This window comes from Daphnia magna, linkage group LG1 (assembly GCF_020631705.1).
Source record: "Daphnia magna isolate NIES linkage group LG1, ASM2063170v1.1, whole genome shotgun sequence".
Lineage (NCBI taxonomy): Eukaryota > Metazoa > Arthropoda > Branchiopoda > Diplostraca > Daphniidae > Daphnia > Daphnia magna.
The window spans coordinates 13909079-13927615 of NC_059182.1; the positions used below are offsets into that span (position 1 = coordinate 13909079).

General features: G+C 38.7%; 2 protein-coding genes across 2 annotated transcripts; one reads left to right on the top strand and one right to left on the bottom strand.

The window, feature by feature from the left end:
* Positions 1-324: 324 nt before the first annotated feature.
* Positions 325-2985, top strand: LOC116929962 (signal recognition particle receptor subunit alpha homolog). Its single transcript, XM_032937300.2, has 10 exons — positions 325-535; positions 603-987; positions 1050-1188; positions 1258-1414; positions 1504-1658; positions 1719-1863; positions 1930-2293; positions 2364-2491; positions 2553-2729; positions 2783-2985. Exons 1-10 carry the CDS (start codon positions 419-421, stop codon positions 2906-2908), a joined length of 1893 nt encoding a protein of 630 aa, XP_032793191.1. The 5' UTR covers positions 325-418; the 3' UTR covers positions 2909-2985.
* Positions 2979-18226, bottom strand: LOC116930006 (protein maelstrom homolog). Its single transcript, XM_032937350.2, has 9 exons — positions 17984-18226; positions 17771-17914; positions 17521-17713; positions 17319-17465; positions 4185-4324; positions 3857-4126; positions 3592-3783; positions 3459-3528; positions 2979-3378 (listed from the first exon to the last, which is right to left on the bottom strand). Exons 2-9 carry the CDS (start codon positions 17909-17911, stop codon positions 3158-3160), a joined length of 1374 nt encoding a protein of 457 aa, XP_032793241.2. The 5' UTR covers positions 17912-17914; positions 17984-18226; the 3' UTR covers positions 2979-3157.
* Between the last annotated feature and the right edge of the window lie 311 nt (positions 18227-18537).

Here is an 18537-nt window from a genome sequence, read left to right on the forward strand (position 1 = left end):
TCGGTCTAGCTGAAATTCACGAAATCACAATGTGAATCTTTGTATTAGGCATATAAACACAATCAATATAACTTAAGGTATTTCAATTTTACTGAATATGTTACCTATTATCTTTTATCTGCCATCTGTTAACAAATCGAGAAAATTCTGGCATTTAGTTAAAAAAAAATTTATAAAATAAATAAGTTAGTTTACATATCAAATTTTAATGAAAATAAAAAACACTCAAAATCAGATTTTCTACTTGTGATCATCAGATTTCATATTATGAACACATTTAACTGATCGAACAACTAATCCAATTACCTATTTGACAATGTTGATTGTTATGACGTGTAGAAAGTAGTCAAAAGACGACGGGAGAAACTAGGACAAATTGCTTTTTCAAAAACTTGGAACCAGCCTTAAAAGAAGGAAAATGTTGGATTTTTTTTCAATTTTTAGCAAGGGGGGTATTGTGTTATGGTGCTTCCAAGGAACTTCCCAGATATTTACGTCTTCGGTGAATGCGTTAATTAAAGCGGTTATTCTGCAGGTATTATACCTATCTTGTTCACCTTACTACCATATGTTTTCAATATAAATTTATCCATATTAATTAGGAGCGAACTGGACAATTGTCCTACGATCATGATAACGTGACCCTAAAATACAAACTCGATAATGAGTTTGAATTGGTCTATGTTGTGGCTTATCAGAAAATTTTAAAGCTGTCATATGTTGACAAGTTTTTAAATGATATCCATATGGAGTTTCGAGATGCTTACAAGAATGAACTACAGCTGCAACAGTTTGGAAAGAACTTTGAAATAAGTGAAATGTTTACCAGTATTCTGAAATCAGCTGAGGAATGGGGAAAGTTACAAGCAGCTGCTCCCAAGGTGATGAAATCATTTGAAGAATCACAAAAATCGAAGAAAACTGTGGCTTCAATGATAGAAAGAAAGGGAGATGATAAAGAAAATAAAAAAGTAAAAAAAGTGGAAAGTAGGTTCATAATCTTAATCTTTTTAAACAGCAATAATAATCTCTTCTTCATAACTTACTAGTCAAAGTACCTGATGTCAAAATTCCAGAACCTATCAATGTTGAATTATCAGAAGAGGATCTTATCCAGCAAAAAAGACGCGAGTTTGCCGAAAAAATGGCAGCTGGGAAAAACAAAAGCAAACCAACAACTGAAAAGCTGTAATTTTTTCATGTTGGTTACCCTACCGAACACATTAAGATAACGATGTTTCCTCTTTATAATTTTAGAAAGAGTCCTAAAGCTGCCTCAAAGAAATCGAAGGAAAGTCGAGTATGGCCATTGGGAGGAGCTCCAAAAGACATGGAGACATTGGACTATACAAAAGACAAAGACCTCGGCGAGAGCCCGTTACCACAACAAGCTGTATATCTTCCTGATCCTAAAGTAACAATTTTACAGTCTGAAGTTATACTTGTGACATGCACAGTATTTCATTTATTTTTTCATTTATTCCTTACATTTTTACTCAAAAGGCTATTGGCACACTTCAAGGAGAAGTTCGGGATATGGATTTTGAATCGGAATCGGAAGAAGAAGAAGAAGATGTAGAGGAACGAGGAAAGAATGATTATGTTCCTCAGCAAGTTAGCCAACAAAAAAAGAAGACTGGAATATTTTCGCTGTTTAAGTATGCTTACCATTAAATACCTATCAAAGAGGTTTTTGTTAATAGTCATTATCTTAACAGGAATTTGGTAGGATCAAAGACAATCAGTGAGGAAGACATGGCCCCTGTCTTAGACAAAATGCGCGACCATCTAATTGCGAAGAACGTTGCCTCTGAGATTGCCGGTAAATTGTGTGACTCTGTGGCTGCCAAGCTTAATGGCAAGGTTAGTCATTATGCGCATATTATTATATCTTTCACCTGTCTTTATCATTTCTATTCATATTAAAAGGTACTCGGAACATTTGAGAGCTTAGCCAACACTGTTAAAGCATCTCTTACGGAATCTTTGGTGCAAATCCTTTCTCCCCGCCGCCGAGTTGACATTTTGCGTGATGTCTATGAATCCCAGAAACAGAAGCGACCGTATGTGATGTCTTTCTGTGGGGTAAATGGCGTTGGCAAATCTACCAATCTAGCCAAGATCTGTTTCTGGCTTATCGAAAACAACTTTCGCGTGTTAATTGCCGCTTGTGATACGTTTCGCGCTGGTGCCGTTGAGCAACTTCGCACTCACATGCGTCATTTGAACTCGATCCATCCTCCCGAGAAGCATGGAGGTTTGCAAATGGTCCAGCTTTATGAAAAGGGATATGGTAATAAAATATTTTTCTTATTAATGGATTTAGCCTATTCCATTCTTGATTCTGTTTGCTATCAATCTAGGAAAGGATGCTGCTGGAATTGCCCTAGAGGCTATTAACCATGCGCAAGAAGCCGGTATTGACGTTGTTATGATTGATACTGCGGGAAGAATGCAAGATAATGAACCACTAATGAGGGCACTAGCGAAAGTAAGTTGCTGCTTGTGATTTTTAGCAATTTATTGTTAAACAAGAAATATTGGAATTTTAGTTGATCAAAGTGAATGAGCCGGATTTGGTTCTTTTCGTCGGGGAAGCCCTAGTCGGCAATGAAGCTGTTGACCAACTTGTCAAATTTAATCAGGCTTTAGCGGATTATTCTGCGTCAGAAAATCCACATACTATCGACGGAATCGTTCTAACTAAATTTGACACAATCGACGATAAGGTAATTCGTTATTTTGTGTGGAAACATTCGTCTTCACAATTTTTTTTTGTCAGGTTGGTGCTGCCATATCAATGACATACATTACTGGGCAACCCATCGTCTTTATTGGCACTGGACAAACGTATGCCGACTTGAAGACGCTGAATGTGAAGGCCGTCGTTAGCATACTAATGAAATAAATCAATTATACTGTAAAGGATTTGGAACATTTCTCATAGTTTTTCAAATAAATGGGAAATCTGGAAAAACTAAAAAATAGTCATGGTTTTTATTTCTGAATCAACATTTTGAAAGACAATTTTATATTCCCCGTATCATATCATTTAAACAGACGGATCGAAATCAAGAAACGAAAACAACTTGATGCAATAAATTTCAGCCTTCTAAGTTATCAAGATTTGTAGAAAATTCTAACACACTCATCCCACTTAATCACTTGTTAAACGGAATCCGCGACCACGGCCTCTTCCAACTGGAGGGGGTGTTACACTTTCTCGTGGGGGACCTGGAAATTCAGGTTCCGAAGTTGGAGTATACATCGATCCCAAAATACCACGTCCTGCTCCAGGAATGACATCGTTGGGGCCTTGAGATTTCGAACTAAAATTGGCAGCTAGACGCGGCCCGACGGTTTGCATAACAACTTTGGCTAAAACAAACAAAAAATGGATAAACCAAAGTTCTGGCTAGGCATACACAAAAACTACGAGAAACATAAAATTTCCTTACAAAACGATTTTGGCATGCGTGGCATAACATCAGTGGGCTTTTCTTTATCATCGTATATCGTGACTGGTGTCTAAGTTCGAAAAATTTATGTTGAACTATATATGCTACCTGCATATATATATATATTTTTTACCTGGGGCTGGTTAACTTTCTCAGTTTCATGCATTATCTTATATCGATGTTCGTCAGCAATACTTGCTGGAACGTGATGATTAGGGAGCAAAGTTAAACCGTAGTAATCGCAGCACATATCAGAAATTGTATATGCATAGTTTCGAACTCGCGTCAGTGAACAAAAGGTGACATTATCCTGATCTTCGTGCCACTGTGTAAAATTTTTTGCTTTGTGTTTGAAATTTTCTCTACGTATCTAATCGTAATATAATAATCATAATTACCTGGCAAGCCATGTTAGGGCTGAATTGGAACATCCCGCTGCCAAAATATTCCGCTACTTGAGTTGTGCTAGTAAATTTTAGTCGCGGGTTGTTTAAATTGGCATAGCGACGTAATTCATAAAATAGTTTGTTCAGACTGTAAATTTTAAAAGGGTTGCAGCTATCATATGAACGGTCCAACTGGCAGCTTTTTTCAATCAACCAATCGAGAATATAGACTGCTTTGGCCATGTCTTCGTCAACGAAAAATAGAGGAGCAAATCCCCCATCCTAAAAATTTATATCAGATTAGAGAAAGCATGATAAAAAGTTTGATTTTAAAATTAACCGGCTGCCGAAGAATGTTTTTTATGCTGTTGGCGATGGCAACATAATTTTTATTGAATAGTTTGAATCCACAAGCAGGAATTCTGTGCGTTTTTTCCGAATGAAGGCCAGCCTCATAGGCGTAGCCCAGTCGAAGTTGACCTGTTAATTAAAAAGTGGAAAACCCATACTGAGATAAACTGTAATAGTTTCTAGACTGTGTATTTGCCAGTAAACTAACTCTACTTAAGACGATACAACCATGTGCTTATATACCAAGAGATTGAAGGTTAAGAAGGGAGGGGTTTACAATAACTTTTACTTTTATCATTAACTATTATCCGCAGGGAAGGTTGCATTCGTGACGACCTTCTTACTGGGTGGGGCTGCTGTTGCTAGGAGGAGTTGCTGCGGTCTATTACATTCCTTCCCCCCTTCGGCAAGAATAAATTGGTCCTCCAATTTTCTCCTTGTCTTCTACTTCTCTTCGGCATGTGGCGTGGCAATGGTTAGGTGAAAACTTGTTTTTTACCCGTCACCTACTTTCTTTCCTTCACCGTTATTTTTGTTTGTTGGGCTAAAGTATGAGACACAAAATACAAGATATGTTTTCTATACCGTTATTCATTGTCTTTTATGCTAATAAAGTGTTAGTTAATAATTGTTGGTCTACGTTCCTTTTTACTGGAATGCTACTGCAGATTTCAATCGTTTATTTTTTTTTTGTATGCTTTTTCTTCTCTTCTCTTCTTTTAGTTTTTTCTTAATTTGTTGTCGTAATGTTGTCATTTTAGTGTTTTTGTTGTAGTAGTGGTAATAAACTGTTGTTGGTTCTTCAATTTTGTTTTGCTTCAATCTTATTCATTGCCGAAGCCTTTCTCTGGGCTTCTTATACGTTTCCAGTCTTCAAATATGTTTCTCCTATGTTCATCAAACGCGTAATCCCGCGGGGTGTTTCCATTGACATCAGTTATGTCTGGATCTGCTCCGTGTTCCATTAAGATATTTGTTATGAGATCTTGCCTATACATTGTGGCTAGGTGTAGGGCCGTATAGTTTCCTGGTTTAGTCGTTTGATTGATGTTAATGTGAATTTTCCTTTCACATGCTGCCCTAGCGAGAGTGTTGTTTCCATGTTTGGCGGCATAATGTAGGACGGTGCTGTTGTCCTTTGCCATTTGTGCAACGTTGGAACTTATCCACAAATAACTGGCCACTTCTTCATGCCCGTAGGCGATGGCGACCATTAGTGGTGTTTCTCCAAGGCTATTGTATGATGAAAACTTGTATTTGTGATATCGTAATATCCTGATCAAGAGTTTGTTATTTTCTGCTGCCGCTATATGTGCGATGGTCTGGCCATCCTCTTCTATATCTGGGTCAGCTCCATAGTCTAACAGTAAATCCGTTATGTCCAGTTTTCCCGCTTTCACGCTTGTATGAAGTAGTGTTTTGTCGTTAAATTTCTGGTTAAGAAATTCTGCCTTCGGATGGTAATCCCATGCAGCGGGTCCTAACTTCTGGATGATACATCTTTTTATTTCTTCCCCTTGGAGCGTCTATCATTTCGAGGAAAATTTCTTGCTCACGTAATCGTGTGATGGCTTGTGTTCGTTTCTGCACGGCATCTGCTCTTGCTGCCGATAAGGTTGGGTGCGTTTTCATCGCACAGTTACTACATTTAGGTAATGTTTCTTGTTGTGTAGCATTTGGATTAAATTCGAACGTTGGTGGATAAAAACCATAATCACCGAAGAGCCCATCTCGTTGCGTTTCACTGTCCGTTTCACTTTCACTTTCAATCACTAAGTAGTTTATTTCTGGTTGGCTTTCGCTATCACTTGCTTCATTACGTTGCACTGCGTCTTCACTGTTCTGTTCCATCATTATTATTTTTTTTTTTTTTAGTTAAAACTTCCACTTTTACTTAACACTTGTGTGTTTGGTGGCTGTTTAAGGACAATTCACTTGAAGTTTTCATATTTCGAGTTTTTAATACATTTACTACTTTCCCTTTCACCCAGAATAAAAACTTGTTAAGTTTGTTTGTTTTTTTTTTTTTTTTTTTTTTTTTTTTTTTTTCTAAATGTTAGTGGTTTTTAGATTCAACTTCTGTTGAGCATCTGCAAAGGTCTTCCCATACCATTCCATAACCCACAACATAAGTGCAAGTCGTGTGTTTTCCTGTGCATTTGCGAGCTTGATCGGATTCCCAGTTTTCTTCCATGACAGGATAAATATTACGTTGTTTCGGTGCGCTTGGTTGAGCCGGGCGTGATTGTGTGGGTCTTTCCATGGTAAGAGGTGTAGGAGCCGTCATCCTAGTGAACGGTTGCTCTATTATTTCTTCCGGTGGTTGAGTGCCTGAATTTGGGATCATTGAAGTTAATTCGTGCGCTTCTTCCGTATTTATTCCATATCGTCTTAATCTTCTAGCTTGTCGAATTTTTTTCCATGATTCTTGTAAAAGGGTCACAAATGATCAATATGCGTAGGGATATGATGAATACAATGAATCCTATGATAGATAGGATAAGAATTTTTGATGTGTCGAACCATGAGAACATGGTTCCTATCTGATTATTTTGTTTTTCTGACATCACTATGTCAGAAACAGATTTTGAATTTGATTCCTGCATTAGGCCTACTAGATCGTTTAGGATATTTAATTGTTCCATTTCCATTGTTTCATGCGCTGGATGGCTCTTCAGACTGTAGTCGAAATCATTCAGGTGCAACTCTTCGAATTCTGTGATGAGGTCTAAGTTCGGCATGTGAATGCTTGCTTTTTGTTTTACCCATTCTCCATTTGTTGAATTGTGTTCCCAGGTGTGATGGAATCCATTTAAATTCACCAAATGAGTTTTCCAAAAGCAATCGGAATATGGATGTATGGACCATCCATCTACTCCGATAGTGCAGTTTTTGTCTTCATAGGTAAAGAATGGTTGAAATCCACATTTCGATTCTTTTGCGGAGATGAAAATCCGTTTGGTTTCACATTGTTGGAGCGTCATCGCTTGTCCGAAGCCTTGCAGTCTCGTACAGATGGGTAATCCGAGCGCTGAAGCGGCAAGAATTCCGTTACTTTGAGCTAACATCACCGCTTGAGTTTTCTTTATCGTTGATAGTTGACAATATACGTCGCGAATTTCTTTTGCAAGTTTGTTTTCGTGTTCTGTTTCTATACTTATTTTATATTGCTCATGCATTTTTGAAATATCGAATTTAATTTTGTCGCCGAATTCTTCTATATTTTGGGGTAGACCGCTTTCTGTTTCGTTTTTTATTGGCACCTCCGGTACTTGTTCTAGGGTTAAAGATGCTGCCTCGGGTATTTCTTGCTGAGATGTTTTTTCAGTGTCATCAATAATTTCCATTATTGCATCCTCCGTAATGGTGTGATTTTTCGTGACTGGAGGGTCCTCTATTTTTTCAGTTGTTGTGAGAGGTGTTGTTGAATTGCTTATTGATTCAGTTGTTGTTGTCGCTATAGTTGTCGTTGATGATTGTGTAGTGGACGTGGTTTCAGTTGTAGTTGATGGCAATGTAGGTTCAGTACTTGGAGTTGTAGGCCTAGTGGTTGTAGTCGTTGGCTCAGCAGTTGTAGTTGTAGCTGTGGTAGTTGTAGTTGTAGGCTTATTTGTTGTAGTTGTAGGCTTTGTTGTCGTAGTTGTAGGCGTAGTAGTTGTAGTCGTAGACTTTGTTGTTGTAGTTGTAGGCGTAGTAGTTGTAGTAGTAGGCTTATTTGTTGTAGTTGTAGGCTTGGTTGTGGTAGTCGTAGGCTTAGTTGTGGTAGTCGTAGGCTTAGTTGTGGTGGTCGTAGGCTTAGTTGTGGTAGTCGTAGGCTTAGTTGTGGTGGTCGTAGGCTTAGTTGTGGTGGTCGTAGGCTTAGTAGTTGTTGTAGGCCTAGTTGTCGGTGGTGTGCTTTTAACGGTCGTTTTTATGGCTGTTGTGGCTATTGTTGTTTTAATTGTGGTTGTGCTTAATTTTGTAGTTGGTTTTACTGTCGTTGTGGTGCTTGAAGTAGATGAAATAGATTTTTGTGTGGTGGGCGTGGTTAAGTTTTTGTTGTTTGCTTTACTTTCTTTTTGAGCAGAGGGGGTATAAGTGGGAGTTGTGTTCCGTCCAATGATTGTTGGGTGTGAAGCGCTATAATGGCTGCTGCTGAAAGCGTCCGTATTTGATGCGGGTTCCGATACTCGAAGCTAAACTGTTGTTTTCTACTTGAGCCGTGGCAATGCCCTAAACTCAGACGTCCTACTTTTAGTGTGAGACATTTTCTGTCTGACGCCAGTGAATGTAGGCCAGTTCTGTCTGTTGCCATGAGCTGTCCTGTGTGTTCGAAAGTGCCCCAAATTGAACTGGTGTTGGCACATTCCTGTAGAATAAGCATTGTTGTGTTTGCCTTGACGCAAGCGTTAGTGTTGAACGGTCTAATGGTGAAATCAGACGTATACTCGAAAGCTTGGCCTTTGGTAGTGGCTCTACTGCAGTTTCCTACGGATACTTGTGATTGCACCAGGGGATCGTTACTTGTGATTAATGTTTTTAGTTCTTCTTGACATTTTGTCCAATCTGTGTCACAATCTTCCATGGTTAGTTGTTGTTCAAGCCCATGATGTGTGACACATTTTCCGTTTGGATATTGTCCGTTCTTCAACAATCCCCAGGCGATCATGTCCCAGATGATGTTTCCGCTGCCGTGATTTGCTTTCAAGATACCGCCAAATATGGGTGAGTTTATTGTGGTTGTAATTGCTCTTCGTTGTTCTAATCGGACTTCTTGAATATCTTGCAATGTTACGTCGGGAAAATTTTCTATAACATCCGGATTGGTATTTATTGTTTGAAAGAACCACTGCTGGTTTTTCCTGGTATCTCCTTCCAAAGCACACTTTTCCAATTTTAAGGTTTCGTCGACCCCTACGGTAAGACACATTTCGGATTCTTGGGAAATTAGGTAGCTGTTTTCTTTTTCTAGAATCCATCTCGTTGATTCCTCTGAACAGGCTGCAGCAAATACGTAATCGTGTGTTGTCTCCGTGATGCAGATATGAGTATTTTGTACTCGTATCGTTTGGTCGACAATGTACTCGAATTTTGATCCTGATGGGAGAGGGTCGTCCTTTGAAAGTTGACTGTACGTTGTCAAAGGGTTTCTGCTTCCGGACTCGTAAGTAATGTATATTGTTGTATCCTTTTGTACGATTTTTCCATCTTCCTTGATTATTTTTGGTCTTCTATGTGCCAATCTTAGAGTTCCCCAGGCGTATGAAATACTGTAGAGGCGAATCCCAAGTTTTTCGTCTTCAACTTGGGTGTCGAAGAGAAAGTGAACTTCTTGAAGAAGAGAACGTTGTGGTCTGGATTTGTACAACTCTCTGTAGTCTTGCACACGGGTGTGGCAAGGTTGGTATTTTTAAGGCAGGTTGCGATTGTGTTCTTGAACATTTCATACAAAATTTTTGTTGTTTCTGCAGGAAACGTCAAATACGTTAGAGGGATTCCAACCACTTTATGTCCTACCGGTGCGATATCCTTATCTGGTTTGTTAAGAAAAGATATTTCAATCTGCCGACTGGTGTCGTAAAGGCGGCTGGAATTATCCGACTCCGGTTCTCGAGGAAGTTCCAGGTATCCTTTCCCTTTTAGTAACGTCTGAGTGTATGAACTGTTTGTTGTTCTTTCTCCCCACACGATTGTATTTTGATTTTGGATGAATTGTCCTTCCTGTTGGGTGGTGTTAAGTAATCCGAAAGGGCTTTCGATTGACTATCTGGTTTCTCCTGACGTAGCGTGATCTGTTCCGCTACACAATTTAGTGTTTGGTATTCCTTGATGGCGTACCATTTACCTTCTCCTGTAGGAGTGGCTGTGAAACTGAGTCCCGTCGGTCCGGTTTGCATATTATTGTTGCCACATTTTTTATCATTGACCATCCGCCAACACTCCAAAGGGGTGATTAGTATTGTTTCCTGGGAGTAAACTGTATCGAAGGATCCAATCCAGAACGATCCGGTTATTTTCTTTGTTTTAGTCCACTGTCGACATGTCCATCCTTTCCAAGTGGCTGCTGGTTTTTGTTTGGTTACTAAGGTGTAACTAGTTGGTATCCTTGGTAAATGTTGTGTTTCTGGTTTTTCATTATCACAGTAGTAAGGCAATTCGAAGTCTAGGATTCCGCGTATTTTCATGTTGTTACAGTCGCAGATGGATGCGTAGATAGGGTAAGTAGGGTTTAGTGAATGAAGGAGGCAAAGAAGGAAGAGTAATGTCTGCATCTGTGAAAATGAAAATGTTTAGTAATCCGGTCCTTGATATCGTCTTCTTAAGTGGTATTGGTGATTCGTTATAGGATCGTTTCGGTTTTGGTTACGGTAAAGGTTAGGTATTGTATGGTTTTCTGGTTCTCCTTCGTTCCTGCGTGGTTTGATGTTCGTCTTCACCGGATGTATCAGCTGCTGCTTCCTTGGTCGGCCTGGTCGGCGTTGGTGAATCGTTGGTTGTCGTTGTGCTTCAACATTCTCTGGTAGGTTTTGTAGTATTTCTTCTTCCTTAGTTGTTTCTTGTTTTCTTGGTGTGTAAAGTTTGAGACGGTTTGTATGTACGATAGATTTAAGTTTTTTGTTTTCCGTGTGCTGGATCTCGTAGTTGATATCCGAGAAACTTCGTGAAATTTGAAATGGTCCGTTCCATCGATTTATGAATTTTCCTGCTGCTGGTGGCGCCTTCAGTAATACGTAGTCACCTATGTTGTATTTAATAGTTTTCGTGGATACGTCGTAGTATTTTTTCTGTCTTGCTTGGGATTTGAAGAGATGTTCTCTTGCCAGTTTTTGAGCTTTTTCCCATTGCTGTGAATACACCATACTAGTATCTTCATAGGTCTCGTATCTTCTGTTAATCTTGATATCATTAGGCATTATTGGTTCTCGTCCGAAGAATAGAAAGAATGGTGTTTCTTGAGTTGAAGCTTGTTTTGCTGTGTTGTAAGCAAAAGTAACGAACGGAAGGTATTTGTCCCAGTTAGCAGGTTGGTCTGAGACATAACAAGCTAGCATGTCACAGAGAGTTCGATTGAACCTCTCAACTAATCCATCAGTTTGTGGATGATAGGCCGTAGTCCTTATTTGTTTGACTTTGAATAGTTTACACACCTCTTGTATTAGACTGGATAGAAAGTTAGTACCTTGGTCTGTTAGAACTACTTCTGGAGATCCATATTTAGTAAATATTTTATTAACTAAAATCTTCGCAATTGTTTGGGCAGTTTGATTTCTCATTGGAACTGTAAAAACAAACCTACTGGCATAATCTGATATAACTAATATATATCTGTATCCCTTAGCGCTTTCTTGAATTGGGCCCACTATATCCATAGCGATCCTTTCCCATACTCCTTCAACTAAAGGCAAAGGGTGCAATGGTGCTTTACTTCCACCTACCGCTTTTCTCTTATTGCACATCAAACAACTTTTAACGTATTCTATTACGGAAGTACGCATGCATGGCCATGTGTACTGTCTTTGAAGTCTAGCCAACGTTTTTCCTACTCCTAAATGTCCTGCCAATATGTGATCGTGATTTTCCTTAAAATTTGTGGCACCAGTCTTACTGGCGTTACAATTCTTCTTTTGGTATCTACTAATAGTCCTTTGTCGTTTATTTTAAATTTATTTTTAACGTCCTTACTTGGATTGGCCTTTGCCATTTCTTTTAATATTGTTCTGCAATACTCATCTTTGTGTTGGAGTTCTATCCATTTTTCCGTGTCCTTGGACTGATTACTTTCCGTTTCAAAAATTACTTGTTTTGTTCTAGTTTCCTTGGTTTCGTTTTTTACTTCTGGTTTCTTTTTGTACCTGTTGACCTTGTTTCTACTTTCGCTAGCGGCACTATTGGGGTGCGACTAATGTGTCAGCATTTTGGTGTGACTTTCCTGGTCGGTACCCAATAATGATATCAAATTCTTGGATCTTAAGAGCCCATCGAGCTAATCTTCCTGCTGGTTCTGTCTTTACTCATTAACCATTCTAAAGGTCTATGATCTGTAAATACGGTAAACTTACGCCCGTATAGGTACGTCCTAAACACGTCGATGGCGTGGATTATTGCGTATGCCTCTTTCTCTGTGGTTGACCACTTGGCCTCGCGGTCGTTCAGATGTTTAGAGGTATAGGCTATGACGACTTCTACGTCGTCTGATTTACGAAGGTCCTGTCCGTCGGACTCCGCTAAATCCGCTGATTGAGGTGGAGGTTGTATTTGAGCCAAGACTGCTCCTATTCCATATCCTGAAGCATCCGTGTAGATGATAAATTCTCGAGAAAAATCCGGATAACCTAGAACAGGTCTAGTGATGAGACAGTTCTTAATACATTCAAAGGCGTCCCTTTGTTCCTCCCCCATTTCCAGTCCGCTGACTTTCTAGTGAGCGCAGTTAGTGGATGGGCTTTATCAGCAAAAGCCCTAATAAATTTTCTGTAGTAGCTGGCTAGACCTAAAAATGAGCTCAATTCTTTTACGTTTTTGGGAGCGGGATATTTAATAATTGCGTCTAACTTTTTTGTACTTGGTGTTATTCCTTTCCCGGATACGATGTATCCTAAATAATCTAATTTTTCTTTAAAAAATTCGCACTTCTTCCTTTTCAACTTTAACCCCGCTTGTTTAAGGAGTCTAAAAACTGCTTCCAAGTGTGTCACATGATCAGTAATTGAATTACTGAACACTATGATGTCATCTAGGTAAACCAATGCGAATTTGTACAATACCGTTTTCAAGATGTTATTCATTGCTCTTTGAAAGGTGCTGGGTGCATTTGTTAAACCAAATGGCATTCGATTAAATTCGTATTGGCCAAATTCACAAATGAAAGCTGTTTTGTGTTTATCACTTTCTTCTATTTCTATTTGCCAGTAGCCGCTTAGTAAGTCCAATGTAGAGAAATAAACCGATCCGCACAACGCGTCAATTGTGTCATCTATCCTAGGTAGAGGGTACTTATCCTTAACAGTGATTTTGTTCAAAGCTCTGTAGTCGATGCACATTCGCATCTCTCCATCTTTTTAGGTACCATTACTATAGCTGCAGCAAAAGGACTGTGGCTTTCTTTTTTATTTTGTTACTTAGCATTACCTCTATTTTAGTCTTAACAACAAGTTTTAGGGATTCGGGTGTTCTTCGCAGTCTTTGATTAATGGGAGCGTTATGGCCTATGTTGATGTGATGTTTCACTTGTGTAGTTAGACCCAAGTCGGATTCTTGGTCTGCGAAAAGATCTTCATGTTTCTTTAGTAAAATTTCAATTTTAGTTTGTATGTCGTCTGATACATTGAGTGCTTGTTCTTCTTTTTCAACAATCTTAGCTATCTGCTTAGTTTTATTATTAAAGTCTAATTGAGTGAAGGATTCTAAATTACGATAATCTTGTTGTGTAAGATTTTCGTCTTCTCTATCAATCGGGATTAGTGGTATATGGATGCCTGCTTTGCTAAATGTTACGCTATAAATGGGCATGGTATTACTTCCAAAATTATGTTCTACTCCAAAGTGATCATAACATATTTGACGATTTCGAGTGTTAATCTTCACATTATTGTTAGATAAGAAATCTAATCCTAAGATGCATTGTTCATTTAAGTTGCTCATAACATAAAAGTGGTGGTTAATAATATGGTTATCATTGATAATAACTGAAAATTCAAATTTCCCTATCGATTTAAGTTCTTGTCCCGACACCGTTCTAAAAATAGGAGGATTCGCATTTTCTACTTGTTTTAAGTGTTCATTACACTCTAGAGTATCCAATATTTTACTGGATACTAAACTAGCGGCTGCGCCAGTGTCCACTAAAGCTATGATTTCCTTATTAAAGATTCTAACGGGAATACGTATCAGTTTTGGAATTTCTACTTCTACATCTGATCCTAAATTGTATGTTAGTTGGGAGTTACTGATTGGTTTTATGGTGTTTATCGGGGACCTTGGTTGTTGGTACGTGCCATATCTGTCCAACATTCTCTTGCAATATGTCCTCTTCGGTTACACTTGTAGCAGGTTATTTCTCGATTTTCAGTTGTTCGAGGATTGTTGCTAGTGTGTTGTTGCTGCTGTGGATGTTGGTTGCTGTTATAACGTGCTTGTTGTCTGTAGTTGTTTGGTCCGCTGTAGTTTCCTTGTCGGTTAGGGTAGTCGTTCCGATATGAGGGACGTTGGTGAGATGGAAATCTGGTTTGCCTGTATCCTGAAGGATTATAATTTCTTCGTCCTGACGAATTGTAATCTCTGCGGTAAGGGCTGTTGTCTCTGTTTCTACTTAGACTTCTTTCTCGACTTGATTCTCGGCTGTTATGACTGTCGGCAAATCGCACTCGCGAATCACGTGATCTTGAGTAACGTTCACTTGGACGTGGTCTTCTGTTTTCGTATTGGTCAGTTGCAGCTATGGTAACGTCGTTTTCCTGTGAGGATCCACGTTTCGTATTAGTATATTTTAATTCTGACAGAGCATCTGATAATTTTTGCTCAAGTAGTTGGATTTTATCGTCTTGTTGTTTTTCGTGATGCGTTATCCCTGCTATAACAGCTGACATCTCCTTGTCGTCTGTAGCTTCTTTCGTGTGTAGAATTTTTTCAGAAATGAAAAGTTGTTTACATAATGCGTCAAAGTCTTCTGTGTTTTCTGGCATTCGTAGATAAAGTTCTGCTTTATACTTTGGTAGTAATCCTTGCAGTAGGATTTTGCTTTTTCTGTGATCCCTCATCTTTTTCACTTTGTTTAGTAATTGTCCTTCAATAATAGTTTGGTTATGGTCAGCCCTTTCTTCTTTACCAGCGATGGTATCGTAAAGATTATTTAACCTTGATACAAAAGCTCTGCAGTTTTCTTCCGGTTTTTGAGTTAATTTTGAAAGTTTTTTCTCCAGCGTAGCTAAGTCGTAGGTGTCTTGAAATCTTGTAATTAGTGCTTCTTTCCAATCCTGGTAATTTAGATCATCTCCTTCTTCCTCAGCGTAGTTTTCATGCCATTCGAAGGCTTCGCCTTTCAATCGATCAGAAAAGAAACGTATCTTTTGATTGTCGTCCCATTCATTGTTTCGTGCTACGTGTTCGGCGCCGCGTAACCACTCTGATATTAGTTTATCAGTGCTTTTCCTTTAAAGATTGGAATAGCCTTTTTGTCTTCTCTGGAGAATAGCTCTCCTAAAGCCTTCACTATTGGCTGAGTGAAGTACCTGTTCACTTTCTTTGCGTCCTCGTCGTCCTGTTCAGTTGCTGGAATATCGCCATCCTTGTGATTTTTCTTGGAGGTATTCACGAACGTTTTTTCCGAAGTGTCCTCGTCGTCGTGTGTTACGCCCATGTCGACCTTCTTTTTAAGCTGTTGATTTTCTTGCTCCAAATAGATGATTGTTTTGTTTAAGTGTTCTATTTGTGTTTTGAGGTTTTCTATTGTTTGTTCGAAATCGTTTGTTTGTTCTATTTCCAGCTCGTAGTGGAGTGACTTGTCTCCACTGTCTGTCGGCAAGGTTAGTTCGTTTATATCTCCCACTAGTTTGGTTATTTCTCCTGGTTCGTCCTCGTCTAGCCTTGAGTCGTTGGAGTCTTCAGTCTCGATGAATTTAACTTGAAGTTTTTTGTATTCTTTCACCCGGTTTTCTAGAATTATTATTTGATTTTCTTGTCCTCGTACCCGATCTTGTAGTTCTTGAAGGTCTTTTTCAAGGGTTTTGTTCTTTGAAGTGAAATCTAGCAGGTTTTTCTTTAAATTGATTTTTCTGCTGAGGCCTTGTCGAGTCTGTCTGCCAAAACTTTTATCTCTTTCTGGAGCTGCTCTGCTGTTTCTGATACTTGTTTTATCTGGTTTTCCGCACTGCTGAGTTTCTGGATCAGTTTGGTCTTCTCACCTTCAAGTTTGTTAATTATTTCTTGCCCTTCGGTCTCGACAGCTGCGTTGTTTTCCTCTTTTCTTTTGAGAAGATTCTGCAATTGACTCTCGGTTGCTAAGGTGGTTTCAAGGTTTTGTTCTAGGTCGGCGATTCGGGAATTGGCTTTTTCAAGGGAGTTTTTCAGAGCCTCGTTGTTTTCTTGAAGTTGCTCTAACGAACTGCTTAAAGTGTATTTGGAACTCTTTGCCTTCTTTTTGTTACTTCCAATTGTTTTTGCGCGTTTGAAAGTTCAAATTTTAGCGTAGTTATCTGCTTTTTTATCTTCAATTAGTGCGATTACTGACTCTTTCTGCAATACATTGATGGTACCGAACAAAAATTCTTTTTCTTTTCCGTGCAATGTGTGTAACTGTTGGAGTAAACTATCGAGTGTTCTGGTGCTCCCACCTTGTGCGACTATATCGTCTTTGAGTGTTTTAGTAGCATTAGCAATGGTTTCTGCTGTTACACCATCTGTTACTTTTAAAGTTTTTTCTAGAAGGTAATAAGTGTAAAAATGCAGCGAATTTTGCGTCGCCTGACTTGCTTCTTGTTTCTGTGTTTGTAACTGCTGGATATTTTCAGTTGTTGAGATTGTCTGGTATGCTTTACTTCTTTCTAAGTCTTGCTTAAATTCTAAGTCTATTAAGGTCTTCCAATTGTCCAAAAATTGTTCTCGATGGTGACTTAGGTTTGGGTCTTGGTCGGTTAAATCAGATTCTTGTAGTACGGGGTATAAAGGTAGTAGTGTGTTCTCGTTGAGAGCAGTCTTTTGTACAGGTGAATCAAACGGCATTCGCTTACCTCGATGATGTTCCGATGTCGGTTGCTTGAAGACTTGGTGATAGAAGCGTTGAATACTTGCAGCTGGCGAATGAAGCACAGATCAGAAACTTTTCTTCCAGAGTCTCGTTGTTATTCTTGTTGTCTCGTTGGGACCTCCAAATGTAATAGTTTCTAGACTGTGTATTTGCCAGTAAACTAACTCTACTTAAGACGATACAACCATGTGCTTATATACCAAGAGATTGAAGGTTAAGAAGGGAGGGGTTTACAATAACTTTTACTTTTATCATTAACTATTATCCGCAGGGAAGGTTGCATTCGTGACGACCTTCTTACTGGGTGGGGCTGCTGTTGCTAGGAGGAGTTGCTGCGGTCTATTACAAAACCAATAAAACCAAGATAAATAATAAAGGAACAAAATGGGTTATCATTTTTACCAGGATCCACAAATTCATGGATGGTACTAGTTATTCCATTAAGCAATGAAAATTTGACTATTGCAAGTTCACAAGGAGGGTATTCTCCCTCATCAGTGGCAACAGCAATGTTGAAATGAGCCAAATGAAAATAGTTGTTTTCAAGAGCTGATGAGAGAAAAAGGTTAACAAAAAGGCAAACACATTATATTGAAAGACCTACTTCCTTGGCTATGAAAGTAAGAAACCAGATCTTCAATTTTTTGGAAAACCTGGGTTTTTTCTATTATTTTCTTTTGTTCTTCCCTTTCCTTCCATGCCAATGGCACTCCAAGGGAATCCATTTTTTCTTCTTTAACCATAGGGCCACCTTTGGCTCTTTGATTATATATTGCTTTTTGTTCGGTGGTCAGGTTCTGTAAGAAAGGTTTTATATGATATACAAATGTAACTACATTAGGTAAGAGTCATACGTTCCACAGTGGTGTGCAAACCGGATGGACATCCATCAAACCATTAGGAAATGTATGGCCATCAGCTTCCAATCTTGGTCTCATTTCAATCATGAACATCATGAATCCATTGGCTTTTTGTTGCTTCCTTTTAGGGGGCATTTTCTGTTTCAAAGTAAAAATCCAATTTATATGACCTTGAAACAATGTTTTAACACTTTAGTATTTCAATACAGTGTTTTATAAGTGGTCAAGAGATATTCAGAGAATATTAATTCAACAGCAATTCTTCTGTTAATTACTGGAACAAGATAACTTGTCAACTAATATTTTTTCAACTTTGCACCTTTTCAACAGTAAGGTTACAAAATAAAAATGTATTATACTCCACCAAATTCAAAGCAATCTCTACTCTTTAGAAAAACTTTCGAAATGAACACAGTTTGTAAACTGAGAACGTAAGAAAATCATTATAGCAATTGCGCCTCTAGTGGACAAAATGCTACCAATCAGATGGGCAGTCCAAGCCTCGTGGACAACGTGGTGAAAAGCTACAGAAACCTCAAGGAAACCAACCACCATAAATTTCCCCAGTGTTATCACTTATCACTGAGATTTTTTGCCTTAACACATTTAAAAAAAACTAAGTAGCTACTGAAATGTAGGCTTTTTGCATCCACCTCTGTTAATGCAACAATTTGCATTAATTGCAAACGAATATGAAAGCCTTGAAGTTCATAAGTTCATCGATCGTAAACAGGTTGGCTATATTTCTTATTTCAGTAAAC

Bases quoted from the DNA above. Each gene is read 5' to 3' on its own strand.
- LOC116930006 (XM_032937350.2), bottom strand. From the start codon at position 17,911: ATGCCCCCTAAAAGGAAGCAACAAAAAGCCAATGGATTCATGATGTTC. The intron at 17,466-17,520 runs GTAGGTCTTTCA...TTCTCTCATCAG, and splicing joins TTACTTTCATAGCCAAGGAA to CTCTTGAAAACAACTATTTT. The intron at 3,784-3,856 runs GTAATTATGATT...AATTTTACACAG, and splicing joins GCCCTAACATGGCTTGCCAG to TGGCACGAAGATCAGGATAA.
- LOC116929962 (XM_032937300.2), top strand. From the start codon at position 419: ATGTTGGATTTTTTTTCAATTTTTAGCAAGGGGGGTATTGTGTTATGG. The intron at 1,864-1,929 runs GTTAGTCATTAT...TCATATTAAAAG, and splicing joins CTGCCAAGCTTAATGGCAAG to GTACTCGGAACATTTGAGAG. The intron at 2,492-2,552 runs GTAAGTTGCTGC...TTGGAATTTTAG, and splicing joins TAATGAGGGCACTAGCGAAA to TTGATCAAAGTGAATGAGCC.